At 40.3% G+C, this 15907-nt stretch overlaps 1 protein-coding gene across 4 annotated transcripts in view; it reads left to right on the forward strand.

Moving 5' to 3' along the window:
- Positions 1–15907, forward strand: part of Isha (Insulator su(Hw) mRNA adaptor) — a 118230-nt gene that overhangs the window by 15595 nt on the left and 86728 nt on the right. For all 4 annotated transcript variants that reach the window (XM_076199917.1, XM_076199920.1, XM_076199918.1 and 1 more), the window contains exons 2-3: positions 15006–15134; positions 15510–15671. In XM_076199917.1, coding sequence (XP_076056032.1) covers positions 15006–15134; positions 15510–15671 — 291 coding nt within the window. The remainder of the gene's footprint in view (positions 1–15005; positions 15135–15509; positions 15672–15907) is intronic.

A 15907-nucleotide genomic window follows, 5' to 3' on the forward strand; every position in this document is an offset into this window, starting at 1 on the left:
GTTTCTTTCGGCCATGGAAAGGAAGGAGTCTTCGACTGTGAGGATTCCGGCTTTGTTTCAGGGCCATAACTGTACACCCATGATTTATCAGAAATTATGATTCTGTACATGAAGTTTGGGTCATCCTGAACTGTTGCATGTAGATCAATTCACACTTCAGCCCAATGTTGATCAATGTTCAAAAGGTGAGGTACAGACTTTGCTGCAATTATTCTCATGTTCAGTTCATCTGCTAGAATGCGTTGAGATGCCCCATATGATAGTCCAACCCTATTACAAATTTCAAGGCTCGTCTGCCTTTGGCCCTGAAGGATTACCTTGTGCAATTTTGTGATCGTTTCTGGAGCTATGCACGTTGATGGTCAACCAGAATGTTTGTCATCCTCCATAGACTCCCAGCCATCATTGAAATGCATAAATCATTAATATGTTCTTGCTTGGCTTAGAGCAAACTCACCAAATGCCTCTTTTAGCATTCAGTGGGTTTCAGCAACAGTTTTCTTGAGCTTGAATCAAAACTTAATGCAGATCCTTTGCTCCACATCAGCCATTTTGGAATTTGCAGAGAAGAATATGGTGTAATGAAAACAACAAAAATTATGAACATGCACTTGCAAAGATGATGCTTGGGTGACTGGCATTTGAAATACACACCTAGTGGTATCTAGTGGCAGAAGTTCATACTGCTGCTGGTTTAGGTAGAATACTCTCTGTAGCATCTCATATGGTATGGTAGTATAATGCTGGTTTAGTTTTTGCTTTCTGTTGGTGATGGTTGAGAGTTGCAGTGTGATGGGTGTATACTGTTAATGGTTCTAGTATAGAACTGTTGTTATTTTCATGTTGTGTTCTCTGGGGAAGATATAAGGTTTGTGTGTGCAGGGCTTCATTTGGAGTGAAGTACTAGACCAAACTAATACCTAGTTTCAAATATAAACATGCTTGATTTTTAAAGTTTTGATGTGATCCGCTGAAATGAAGTTTTGATGTGATCGGTTGAAATGTAGGGGACAGTTAAGGTTAAAATTTAATTGGTGGATCCACTATCAAGTGGTCAGTAGAGTTGTAAGTAATTTGTCCTCCTCCTCCTCCTCCTCCTCCTCCTCCTCCTCCTCCTCCTCCTCCTCCTCCTCCTCCTCCTCCTCCTCCTCCTCCTCCTCCTCCTCCTCCTCCTCCTCCTCCTCCTCCTCCTCCTCCTCCTCCTCCTCCTCCTCCTCCTCCTCCTCCTTGCATTGCTTCTTCATTTCTTCTACGGCCTCCTTATTTTTTTCATTGTCTTAAGCTTATTTTTCTTTCCAGTCTTTTATTTTTTTATTTTATTTTTTGTGTATTCTATTTCATTTTACTGTGTCGGTCTTTCAGCCCTTGTCTGTCCACCTCCTCATCCTCACCTGGGTTGCAGTACATAAGGAAAAGCACTTTTTACCAAAATCTTACGTTGAAATTTTAATATTGTACAACAGCCCCCAGAAAGCTAAGATCAGTATAGCATAAAAATGACTAAATAATTTTTTTTATAGATTTATTTTATTCTGTTCTATTTCTTTATTGATCTCATTTATTTTCACCAAGAATGTGCAGATAAAGCATAAATAGCTATGTCCAAAGAAGTTTTATTCATTGGAGAGGTGGCGAACCCACTTGCTGTGTGTTGTGGATTTATTGATTTATTCCACCTGCCAATAAGCAGATTTATTTTCTAGGATAGAATTCTTTTCTCTTCGGGCTACAAGCACTCTGTTGCATTGCATTGCATTGCTACTGATCCAGGCCATTGGCAGACTGGGATGATCTTTCATCCATGAGGAGATAAGATGAGAGGGAAACAGTGTATCAGAGAGATTTATGCAATGAAAGATTTTGAAGTGATCTTTCCAGAAGTCTCTGAGGATTAGTTCCTTGGTATTAGTCATTTCAAAACGCTTGAAACTGGAATTTCTTAATACGGTTTCTTGAAGTTTGCAATCACATGCTGGTCCATTGGTTAGATTAAAGGTGTTTGTGTTGGGGGAGTAAGGACTTTGCTTGGGTCTGTTTGGGTTGGTTGAGAACTGATATTTTAGTCGACTAATGGAACTTTTTTTACTTGAGACATTCAAGAGCTGATGTTCTACTATACATATATATATATATATATATATATATATGTATAATATATATATATATATATATATATATATATATATGTAAACACACAGTCTAGGAATGGAGCCAATAGTGGGAAGTGAACTTCAGTATTAAGTAACGTAGTATAATAGAGTTTGGAAAAAGTAAAAAAAGAATATCAGGACAATATAAAATCGGTACAAAGGGAGTAAAGAAAGTTAGCTCCGAAAAGGCCCTAGGAGTAATTATCACTAAAGACATGTCCCCAGACAAGCATATAAATAAAATAGTTGGAGAAACCTACAATCTGCTAAGATCAATGAAGGTGGTTTTTAATTACTTGGATGAAGTAATGGTAAAAAAAAATATTAGTCACACTGATAAGACCAAGATTGGAGTATGCTGCGACACTATGGACACCCAGTACAAAAAAGGAATATAAAGAAATTATAAAGAATCCAAAGAGCAACGACAAAGATGGCCCCAACACTTTCAAAATTGACATATGAACAAAGATTGTCTAAACTGGAACTACCAACCCTGGAACAAAGAAGAGAAAGAGGCTATCTATTGGCCATTTACAGAATTATGAAAGGCGTGGAAGTCCTCGACAGTGGAATGAAAGAAAAACAAGAGGACATGAAAAACTCAAAAAGGATAGTTATAGAAGAGATCTGAAAAAAAAAAAAAAAAAGGTTTTCTACCTTGTGGTGGATGTCTGGAACAAATTGGATGAAACAATAGTGTGTGCAAACACCATACAAGAATTTAAGAACAAACTAGATGCTGAGAGTACAAAGATGGGTCACCACAAGCATAGATCCCCTTCCTGTACAATATAACTAGGTACAACTAGGTAATTAGACACAATTTTAATGCAGTTTACTGGTGATGTGTTAAATAGATATTTCAAAGCCTGTGCCATGTAACGGTTGATTTACTAATCATCCTGGGCAGTGTTTGAAGATAACAACTGCTTACAATGTGACAGAGTAAACAAGCTTGTTGGAGCTTTTTCATACAAAGATGAAGAATATAATCTCGTAAGTTCAAGCTTCAGAAGGGGTGGGGATGAGGAAAGAGTCACAGAGGATCACATGACCCGGGTAAGTCATAGATGACCTTCCTTAATCTTTTTTTATTCAAGGAAATAAATGAATTACTGGGGATGCAATGTTGAATGTTCCCTTATTCTGTCCTATAGTATTGAGCAGTGCTGCCGTGGCCCTCTGAATCCATGTTGGTTAAGGGAGATAGGAAAACTGAGTGCGAGAGAGACTTGGGAGTTCTAGTGAGTCCGGACCTTAAAACCAGGAGACAGTCCATTAGCACCAGGAATAAAGCTAACAGAGCATTAGGTTTCATTGCTAGGACGGGAATGAATAGAAGTGCAGAGGTAATTATCAAACTCTATCAAGTGATAGACCCATCCCTGACTATGCGGTACAGTTTTGGTCTCCGTCCAATAGAATGGACATAAATTCACTAGAATCAGTACAGAGAAGAATGATCAAAATGATACATAAACTTAGAAATTTGCCTTATGAGGAGAGGCTTAGATACCTTAACTTACACTCTCTGGAGAGACATAGAGTATGGGGTGATCTAATAGATGTGTTCAAGTGGATCAAAGGCTTTAAAAAGGGTGATGCAAACAAGGTCATCATATTAAAACAACAGGGCAGGACTTGCATTAATGGATTTAAACTGGACAAATTTAGATTTAAGAAGGAAATAGGTAAGAATTGGTTTACTAATAGGGTGGTCAACGAATGGAATAGACTTACTAACCATGTAGTGAGCGCTGAAACTATCAGTTGTTTTAAGAAATGGTTAGACAACTTTATGGATGGGGATGACAGGTGGTGATGGATATGGAGCTGCCTTGTGTAGGCCTTATGGTCTCTTGCAGTCTCCTTCATTCTTATCTTCTTATGAAAGGTGAGAGAGAAGAGGAGAGGTGAGAGAGGAAATGATAGAAGTGAAAGAGAAAACGGTCATTTTATCCTCTGATTCTATCATGACATTTTCATCATTTTTAATTGGGCCTATTCTTTCTTTATTTTTTGTTCTATAGAGATGAAAGAAACCCTGAGGGTTGGATTTTGCTTGACTGGCAACCTTAATTTCATAGTTACGTTTCACTGTGTGTATAGTCTTTTTAACCAGCTTTGCCATTTCATTATATTTTGATCTAAGGTGTGTTTCCCTGTTTTTTATTTTTACGTAAAGTCCTCTTTTCATTCCGATCTCATGTTTCAGTCTGTCCATCATCCATTTGGGAGTATTACTACATACATACATATACCAAGGCTTTTTCCCCCTTCCAAGGGAGGTAGCCAAAAAGGGAAAGGCATAAAAAACACTCCCACCCATTTCATCCCTAGATACACTCCACACCCCTCCCACCCTCCCTCTCATCTGAGCACCTCCTGGATGACGGGTCATCCCTGCACCCTGCCCACCGCCCTGGGTCAGAAGCAGTGTCGCATTTAATCGGCGACCCCCCCTCTCCGTCCCCCTCTGCATATAAGGCGAGGACGGGGAGAAATCCCTTCGGGCTGCGTCAAAATTTACTCACACATACTACCCCGGCCCCCACCCCCCCCGCCTATTCCTCCTCATGCAGTCACAACATCATCCATATACAACCATTCTCCACTCACCTCTGTCTTCCGTCCTCTCCCTTCCTTCCTCAACAGACATTCCCCTCTTCCCCAAAGCCCCCTTCACCCCATCCATCCACCTCATCCTAGGACGTCCCCTCATGTTCACTCCCTCCACATCTGCCTTCCATACCTCTTTTACTAGTCTTTCTTCACTCATTCTTTCCATGTGTCCAAACCATCCTAATATTCTTTCATCAACAATATCTCCCAAATCCTTTTTCACCCCTTTTCTCCTACTCACCTCATTTCTCACTCTATCCAGCCTAGTAACCCCCACCATACTTCTCAGACACCTCATCTCAAACACATTCAAACTCCTTCTCTCTTCTTCTCTTATATTCCACGTTTCTGCCCCATACAGTGCTGTTGGCACAATCACTCCTTCATACAGTCTCCTCTTCGCATCCATTCCCAAATGTCTATTCCTCATTACACTCTTTAAACCACCAAGGCATTTACTCGCTTCTCTCAATCTACATTCTACCTCCACCTTCACTCCACCTTTTCCTGCTACACTTGCACCCAAGTATCTAAAACTATCCACTTCCTCCAGTCGCTCTCCCTTAATGTTCACTTCCAGTCTACTGCCACTTTCACCCCTTGTACATCTCATCACCTTACTTTTACCCACATTTATCTTTAGCTTTCTTCTATCACATACTCTCCCAAACTCTGCCACCAGCTTCCTCAATCCCTCCTCTGACCCTGCCACAAGCGCAGTGTCGTCCGCAAACAACAGCTGGCTCACCTCCCACTTTTCTCCATTTTCTTTAACCATCTCCAATCCCTGACCCACTACCCTAGCATTCACCTCTCGCACCACCCCATCCATGTATAAGTTGAACAGCCAGGGCGACATAACGCATCCTTGACGAAGTCCCACCTTTACTTCAAACCACTCACTCTCTCCATTTCTAATCCTGACACATGCTCTACCACTCTCATAAAAACTCTTGACAGCTCCCAAAAGCTTTCCTCCTATCCCATAAATCTGCATAACCTCCCACAGTGCCTTTCTGTCTACCCTATCATAAGCCTTTTCCAGATCCATAAAAGCCCAAAAAAACATCCTTCCCCTTTCCTATAGCTTTCTCACATATCTGTCTTACCACAAAGATCTGATCTACACAACCTCTACCTGTCCTAAATCCACACTGTTCCTCACCAATTACTCCTGTTCCTCTCCTAATCCTCTCAATTAAGATCCTCCCATAAGCCTTCCCTACTACACTTAACAAGCTAATCCCTCTGAAACTACTACATTCACACTTGTCCCCTTTTCCCTTGTAAAGAGGAACTATACAGGCACTACTCCAGTCCTCCGGTACTCTACCCTCTCTCCAGCAAACATTAAATAACCTCACCAACCAGTCCACCATCACTGAACCTCCCTTTTTCAGACATTCTGCATGGCATCCATCCAGACCAGGTGGCTTACCTACTTTCAACATCTTTACAACTGCCTTCACCTCATCCTTCCCTATTTCTCCTCCATTCTCCTCACTCATCACTCTCATTTTCTTCGCATTTCCCACTGCAACTATCTTTCCTTCCCTATCCTCCTTCACATTTAGCAACTCCCTAAAATATTCTGCCCATCTTCCCCTTACTGCCATCTCTTCCATTATCATCTCTCCATCTGTACCTTTTACCTTTTCTTCCCTACTTGATTCACCTCCTCTTCCTCTCTTAATTTCTTTCCAAAACATCTTTTTATTACTTTCAAAATTTTCTGTCATACTCCTACCCCATTTCACATCTGCTCTCCTCTTTGCCTCCTTTACCTTTTGCTTTACTTCTCTTTTCTTTTCTTTGTACGTCTCATATGACTCCCCCGTCCTCTTTTGTAACCAATCTGTGAATGCTCGCTTCTTCTCTTCTACAACCTTCTTTGTTTCCTCATCCCACCATTCACTACCCTTTCTTCTATTTCCCCCTGTCCTTCTTGTTCCACACACCATCCTTGCACACTTTAAGACTCCCTCCTTGAACCATCCCCATTCCTCCTCCACACCCATCTCTGCTCTATCCTTTACTCCCTCCCACTCCTCCTTCAGCTTCTTTTCGTACTCCTTTTCCTTTTCATTCAAGGAGTTCACTCTAAGAACCTCCCTACCTTTTGTCCCTTTCCTCTTTCTCCATCTATCCTCCACTCTCAGCTTACCTTCCACCAAAAAATGATCTGATATTCCCCCACCCTCTCCCCTTAGCACATGTACATCCTTAACTCTTCCTATCATAATCCTATTTACCACTACATAATCCATTAGCGCTCTATCTACCACCCTTCCCTCCACCACCCTCTCCCATGTGTACTTATGCTTGACTTTCTTCCGAAACACTGTATTTGCTATCATCAACTCTCTTTCTAGACACATTTCCACCATCAACTCTCCACTACGATTCTTTCCTGGAACTCCACACTTCCCAACCACTCCATCAATTGGACCATTTCCCACCCTAGCATTAAGGTCTCCCAGTACTATTACATTGACATTTCTTCCTAAACCCTCTATGCACTCATTTAAATCTATCCAAAAGGCCTCCCTTTTTTCCACGCTCTTCTCACTGCCAGGCCCATATGCACTTACAAAGACCCACATCTCCTTTCCCAGTTTCACCTTCATCCACATTATCCTTGAGGAAACCTCCTTCCACTCCACTACCTCTTTACCTATCTCCTCACTCAATAGAATAGCCACCCCTTCCCTCCCTCGCCCTCTCTTCACTCCTGATAACCTCCCACTTACATTCCCAAACTTACACTCACCCTTCCCTTTCAACTTAGTTTCACTCAAAGCCAACACATCCATCTTTCTTCTCACAAACATACTACCTATCTCTTCCCTTTTACTCTCATCTGTACCACATCCACGCACATTAAAAGACCCAAACCTTAGGGTGCTGGCCCGAGGCCCTCCAGCACCCCTTATGCCTTCACTTTCCTTTTTAGGAATTTGCCCCGTGGGGCTACAGGGAGAAGGATGCCTAGTCCCTCTCCCCGTCCCTTTCTTCTCGCCTCTTACGATCCAAGTGGGAAACTTGGTGGCAGTATTCTTTTCCCCGACCACAGGGAATTCCCCCATTACAGAAAGAGAATACTCAGAGAAATGGTACAGGACAGCAACAAGGGGTTGGGGGACAGCATAACGGAGGGACAGTCGTAGTATAAAAGTGTCATCATTTCTCTATGAACAGAATTTCTTCTATCATAGTCAAAATGATGTGTGGCTCTGGTCCGTAGGGGCGCCCCATATAGACCCTAAAGTATCGACTGCATGCTACTTTGCCACAATAACAAGCAGCCAATACCCCAGACGGGGGAGTATTACTATTCTTCCATATTGACTTCAGGGGGATAAATGTATTTTGTGCATTAATAATTAAATCCGTTAGATTGCTATACATTTTCATCCAAATCGCTGACCTGGATGTTTACCCCCTCCCCCAAGTGACCTGACCCAAGGTATGCATATTACCCTCTGTGACCCGACCCCTAGTCATGTCCCGACTCTTGACCGCGCAGGTAATGGAAGAATCATCCGTATGACGTTTCATATTCAATTTCAAATAGGTTTTTATCTTATCAAAATGGGCTCTCCTGGAGTCTGGTATTTGGACGTTATTCATACTTTTTAATTTTTCCCAAATAATATTAAATCTTATTTCTTTATTGATCGCAAGAGCTTAGACTATCTCCTACTTTTATGTTATTCATTAGGTGATCGTTATTAGTTAAAAGTAAGTCCAGAGTATTTTCTCCCCTCGTAGGATCGATAATCATTTGTTGTAGGAAATTATCCTGCACCACATCTAAGAATTTTTTTGCTTCCTGATCTCTTACTAAAATTTCCTAGTCAATGTTTCTATAATTAAAATCTCCCATGATCAAAAAAATTTTGTACTTGGGGCCACTTCTATTCATAGTATATATAAATCTGTTTCCAAATTTGCTGATGATACAAAACTGTGCGGAATGGCAAATGATCACTTAAACCAATTAGATATTCAAGAAGATTTAGATAAATTACAGCAATGGTCTGAAAAGTGGCTAATGAAATTTAACATAAGTAAATGCAAGGTAATGCACATAGGTAAAAATAACAATAAGTACAATTACAAGTTATTTGGAAATTCATTAACAAAGTGGATAGTGAAAATGATCTCGGCATAATTATCAGTAACGATCTCAAATAATCCAAGCAGTGTATTTCAACCTCTGAGAAAGCAAATAATAATCTAGGACTGGTCGTACGATCTTTTGACTTCAAAAGTCTATCACTCATTAACAAGCTATATAAATCATTAGTTTGTCCACATTTGGAATATGCTGTTTCCGTATAGGCACCGAATCTCATTAAAGACATTGACAGATTGAAAAAAGTACAATGGCGAGCCACAAAACTGATTCCAAATATCAAAAGTAAATCTGTTTTCCCTAAAAAGGAGTAGACTCAGAGGTGACTTGATACATGTCTTTAAGATTCTAAAGGGAATTGACAACATCAAAAGTGACAAAATGATTTTGTGCCTTTTCCTTTTTGGCTACCTCCCTTGTAAGGGGGAAAAAGTCTTGGTATATGTATGTATGTATTATTTATCATTTTTTTCCCCATCCGACCTAGTTATGGACCAAAAGGTCTCCTGTCGGCATGCTTCGCCTTTGTGTATATATATATCCCCCTTTCCCCCTCCTTTCCCCTCTCTCTCTCTCTCTCTCTCTCTCTCTCTCTCTCTCTCTCTCTCTCTCTCTCTCTCTCTCTCTCTCTCTCTCTCTCTCTCTCTCTCTCTCTCTCTCTCTCTCTCTCTCTCTCTCTCTCTCTCTCTCTCTCTCTCTCTCTCTCTCTCTCTCTCTCTCTCTCTCTCTCTCTCTCTCTCTCTCTCTCTCTCTCTCTCTCTCTCTCTCTCTCTCTCTATCTCTCTCTCTCTCTCTCCTCTCTCTCTCTCTCTCTCTCCTCTCTCTCTCTCTCACTCTCTCTCTCTCTCTCTCTCTATATATATATATATATATATATATGTAAAAGAAGGGAGCAGGTTTTCGGTAATGCATTTGGAGTTAAAAACGACAGCATTGTTGTAGTTATTCAGTTTTTTCCTCGTATTCTTGATTTTCTGATTAGAGTTTTGCCATTAACCGGGTGAACTGAAACTATATCACTGTATTCTTCCATTTCTTTTCATTATTTGAGCTCAACGTTTTGTCTTAATGAAGACATTTTCAAGAGTAAACTGAAGTAAGAAAAAATATATTATTATAGTAATGGTGACAATTGTGTAAAAATAAATATACAAGAACAATACTGGTTAAATATGGGGGATACAATATAAATGGATACAGATACAAAGAAGTACAAAGGCGGAGCATGCCGACAGGAGACCTTTTGGTCCATATCTAGGTTGGATGTGAAAATAAATGAATAAATAAAAACTATAATAATGTAAATAACAAATAAAATATATAAATGCATAGGTATAGTTAGATAATAAAATAAACAGGTAAATAGTAAATAATAATAAATTGACATAAACTAATAGTAAATGACAATCAGACAAATGATAACAAAACAAAAACAAATAATTTAAAATAAATGATAATCATTACAGCATCTTGCTTTGGTGTTTATCTAAATGATTCTTCAAGCTTCGAACTGAACTACATTGCACTGCCTCTGCAGGAAGTTTATTCCATTCATTAACTACACGGTTGGCAAAGTTGATTTTTACCCACTTCCAAATTGAATCTATTTCCAGACAGATTGAAACCATTGTTTCTTGTCTGATTCTCATTTAGTGTGAAAATTTTGTCACTTTTGTTGTCAATTCCCTTTATAATCTTAAAGACCTGTATCAAGTCACCTGTGAGTCTATGCTTTTTTTTTTTTTTTTTTTTTATAGGAAAAACTCATGATGACAAGGTACAAAAATGAAGTATAAAATTCAAAAGGAGAGAGTGATAGGGAAGTGAATACTAACATTTAATGGGAGGTGAGAAAAAATGAAAAGTTAGGGATGTATGGTATATGTATGCATGGGTCAGGTGGTTGGACAATGCGACCTCAGAGGTCATGGAATAAGGGGGTGGGGGGGTTAGGTGGGTGTGGTTACCATAGGGGAGAGGGAAAGCTAGAGGAAGGAGGTGGAGGTGGAAGGGGAGGAGGGGGAGACAAAGAAGAGAGGGGGGTGGAGGGAGGGATGAGTGGGAAATTTTTGTTTCTATACCGAAGAAAACAAAGGTCATATTAGATTGGATGTTAATGACTGGAGCTCTGCCTCTAATATGAAAGGCTTTGAGCAACTGTAGCCTCCTAGGGTCATCACATGTCCAATAATTTTGGTGGAATCAATTCCTCCCTGCTGAGTACAGCGTTGTGAAAATTTTTGTGATGTTCTTTGATTGCTCCTTCCTGTAGATGTAATGATAAGCAACGGCTGACTTTGCATCTAGTAAAACCCATGTAGGTATGGTTATGAGGCTTGCAATCCTCCGAAGAACAAGTATATTGGTATACTACATTGGTTCAAGATGTGATGTCTGATCACCTAGAAGAGTTGTTGCTTGAATTTAATTTAATTGAAATTAATGTTATTATTTTACCATGTTATGTGTATAATTAATGATTTAGGGGTGTTTTATAAGATACGGTAATAGAATTTACGGATGTATAGTACAGTAACAACTTATGTTCATTTTCAACTTACGTTCGGCCTTTCGGTACATAACTAAAACGTAAGTTGAGGAGCGTCTGTATATACTTGGCCACAAATTCATGTGGTCCCAACTTGAGCTATATACTTGTTTTACAGTTATCGTGCTTAGATGTGAATTCATTATTTCAGCTTGGGTTATATTGCCTTCTCAGCTATATCAAGTAAAAGCTGCATTTCTTCACATCTTTTGGACATTGTCTTTCACTGTCCCCCAACCCTCTCTTGGTGCTCAATCACTCGAATAAAAGCTCAACACACAGGACTTGGATCTAAAGCCAAACTATCAGTTTGTCAAAATGTTCATCTCTTCAAGATTTTGACCCATCAATCTCACAATCCTTTTATATAATTCTATTATTGTGTCAGTGATATTGGCCTGTAATTTGTGATTCCTCCTTTTCTACCTTTTTTTAAATTCACTCCGGGCCAAAATCTCGTGGGCAGCATTAGCTGCCAGACGTATGATGTTGCGTCATAATACTTGCATTATAAAAAATAAAGTCACGGCTGTATCGATCGTTCTTTCTTTCATCCGTGAAATTTGATAACCATAGAAAATATGATGAAGCCAGTTTACAGAGTATGGGGGTCATGCAGGTATAACTACAATAAATATAATCAAGACGCCGACATCGGCATCCTCACGTACCCACTTGCTCCTCATGACGCCTATGTAGGCGTCACCATATGGAAGGGGTTAATGTGAGTCTAAGAGATGGTAGAGTGCAAAAGACTGGAGGAGTGCCTCTATAGTTTTGCTTTACAGGGGAAAAGGGGACAAATGTGATTGTAATAATTTCAGAGATCAGTTTGTTGTTGGGAAGGATTATGGGAAGGTTTTGAGGGGATTAGATGAACAGAGGGAGTAAATGGTGAGGAACAGTGTGGGTTTAGGGTAGGGGTTGTGTGGATTAGATTTTTGTAGTAAGACTAGCAAAAGTTAAAGATGATTTTTGGGTAGACAGGAATACACTGTGGGAGGTATTGCAGATATATGGAGTGTGGGGAAAGCTGTTAAGAGCAGTCAAGAGTTTCTATAAGAGTAGTAGAGACTGTGTTAGAATTAGAAATGGAGAGAGTGAGTGGTTTAAGGTAAAGGTGGGAGTTGATCAGGGATGTATCAATTCACTGCGGCTGTTCATTGTGTACATGGATGGTGTGGTGTGGGTAGTAAAGGCAAGGGTAATGGGCAAGGATTTGGAAATGGTTGAAGAAAATGGAGAAAAGTTGGAGGTGAGCCAGTTGTTGTTTGCTGATGACATTGCTTGTGGCAGGGTCAGAGAGAGGAGGGAGTTAGTGATGGAGTTTGAGAGGGTATGCAATTGGAGAAATGTGAAAGTAAATGAGGGTAAAAGTCAAGTGATGAGATGTACAAGGGGAGAGGATGGCAGTGAGTTGGAAGTAAATCTTAAAGAAGAGAGGCTGGAGGAAGTGGATAGCTCTAGGTGTTTGGGGTAGCATGTGTAACGAAAGAGAGGAGTAGAGGTAAATTGTGGATTGAGAGAAGCATGTAAATGCCTTGGAGGAGTAAAAAGTGTCATAAAAAATAGGCCCTTGGGAATGGATGCAAAGATGAGATTATATGAAAGGATGATTGTGCCAACAGCACTGTATGGAGCAGATACTCGGAATTTAAGAGAGGCAAAGAAAAATAGATTTGAATGTGTTTGAGATGGAATGTGTGAGAAGTATGGAAGGGGTTACAAGGTTAGATAGAGTGAGAAATGAGAAGGTGAGGAGGAGAACTGGGGTGGAAAAGGAGATTGCAGATAAGGCTGATGAAAGAGTGAAGAAAGATTAGTAAAATAAAGTGTGGAAGGTATAGGTGGATGGAATGAACTTCAGGGGAGGACCAAGGATGAGATGGATGGTTGGGGTGAAATGGGTATTGAGTAAGAGGAGAATTTTGAGCAAGGAAGGGAGAAGGCAGGAGATGGGGATGAGTGGAGAATGGCTTTGTGTAGATGATACTGTGATGTAAGTAAAGGAGGTGGTGGGGGATGGAGGGGTTAGGGGGTGGTTATAAGTGAATGATGTTTTGACACAGCCTGAACGGATTTCTTACCGTATTCTCATTTTCTGCATGAGGGGACAAAGAGTTTGGGGTTGCTAATTAAATGAAGCCGCTTTGATATGGATATGCTGTGTCTTGCTGCATTGCTACTGACCCATGTCATTGGGTGGGATACAGGGATGACCTGTCATCCATTAGGATCTAAGATGAGAGGGAGGATAATGTGGTGGGTGGGAGTGGGTATATGCCTTTTGACTTTGCTACCTCCATTGTAAGGAGGAAAAAAGCCCTTGATCGATATGGTATTGTAAAGAAAATTTAATTAGTTCTGCTGGCGTGGCTTTGTACCACTCACAGAAACAAACATTTCCCAACACTGCCCACAGCCCTACGTTCACATTGCTTGTCTTTGTAGTGATCAGTGGATATGGAGTTGGGGCTGTCCAAAAGGTTGACACTGGAAGAGAGTGTATGGTTTATTTACAGGGAGGTGTAGGGTTTCGCTATATCTTTCGTAATGCGCAGCCCGAAGGACTGGCTCCACTGGCAATTTACCTGGTGTTAGGTGCTGAAAATTAAGTGACTTTTGGCTGTGGGTACAGAAAGAGATGGCTGCTAAGGTTAGTGTCCATGCATTGGGCAGCTGGGAGAGTTGGAGAGGTGACTGTGGCTCTGGGGAGGTGGTGAGAGAGACAGACAGCTATTGGGAGAGATGGACATATTGGTTGGGTTCTGAGGTAGTGCCTCTGATATGTTCCCTTGGCCCTGATATACTGATGAGTAAGGCTTGAGATGACCTAGCCAGTTCACATAATGTGTGTTGATTGGCTGCTGTTGTCAGTGCTCTGAACTATAACTCTTCATTGCAATTTTTGGGTATGCAGCCTAACTCGTTCCAGGCCAAGCTTGTGTTGTTCTCAGTGATTGGCTAAGAGTGAGCTACTGGGAACTGTAGTGCTTTGATCATAAAGGCTGGAGATGAGGTTATGTGGAGCCTCAACGAGTAGTTGGCCTCCATGTATCTCAGCAGCTGGGATTCTATTGAAATGCCATGGAATGTAGTTGGGGCTTTTTCTCTGACATATGATGGATAATCCTAACATTTTTACCCATGTATTTTTACAAAGACCGACTTTGTATTGACAAATGACTGGTCAGTCATAACCTAACTTGATCATAAGTCAGTGACTACCTGTATAGTAACTTGATCATTTGTTCTGTTGGGAAATGACTGATACAGCTGATCAGATATGATATGAATAGGTAAGGTCAGTATAAGAGAAATTGTGTGTGTACACTACAGTACAGTACTATATAGATAACTAGGGTCTTGTAGCAATATTTGTCATAACCCAGTATTCTGAGAACATCTACATTGGATACTGAGGACCATTGGTTATTATGGATTGTGTAACATTTGCATATTTATACAATAAGTAGAACTTTCATTGTAGCTACTTAGGATAAAAGGATTCATTAATATGAAATGTACTTTGTCTCTTTTGCAGTTGGCCGGGTTGTATGAATGCAAACCTCCAATTTCGAAGGCCAAGATGACAGCCATCACCAAAGCAGCCATTCGGGCAATCAAGTTTTATAAACACGTTGTACAAAGTGTTGAGAAATTTATACAAAAAGTAAGTTTATCCATATACATACTAGCATAAAAAATCCTTTCCCCCTTGTAACATTGGTGTCTGAGTCAAAGTACATACCCACATCATAGTGAGATAAAACCCCTTCAACCTCTCTCATCGGAGCACCTCTGGGATGAATCCCCCCCCCCCACACACACACACAAAATTGGTTATGATGATGAGAATATCCATTTGGGCATTATCTGCCTTTCATCCATTCTCCCTCCATTTACTCCTATCTTTTGCTCCATATTGTCATAGTTTCTTGAGTATACAAGATGATAAAAAAGATGTTCATATTTTGGATTTTATTAATCAGAAACTAACAAAAACTCTGCAACTCATTTGATTTTTCTCTTTTTAATTTATTTTCAGTGTAAAACAGAGTACAAGATTCCTGGTCTTTATGTGATAGACAGTATTGTGAGACAAAGTAGACACCAATTCGGAATTGAAAAAGATGTATTTGCTCCTCGGTTTGCGAAGAATATCTTGGTCACCTTCTTCTATCTTTTCAAATGTCCTCAGGAAGACAAGGTTGGTTTTTAATGAATGTGTCATATTGTTGCATTTATTTTTGTCTACTGGCTTCCTTTTCACAAGCAGGGTTAGTTAATTTTACCATGAGTAAAACTCAGGCATCCCCTTCAGCCCCTTCACCTTGAATGAGTACCATATATGTCATAACTTTTTCCTATAGATGTTTTTATACCTCTGTTCCTTAATGTTGTCTTCCCAGTTCCCTTCCCTTCCTGAAGGTCACAGATTGATCG

This window comes from Oratosquilla oratoria, chromosome 16, assembly GCF_046742065.1.
Source record: "Oratosquilla oratoria isolate Oo_2021 chromosome 16, ASM4674206v1, whole genome shotgun sequence".
Classification (NCBI taxonomy): Eukaryota; Metazoa; Arthropoda; class Malacostraca; order Stomatopoda; family Squillidae; genus Oratosquilla; species Oratosquilla oratoria.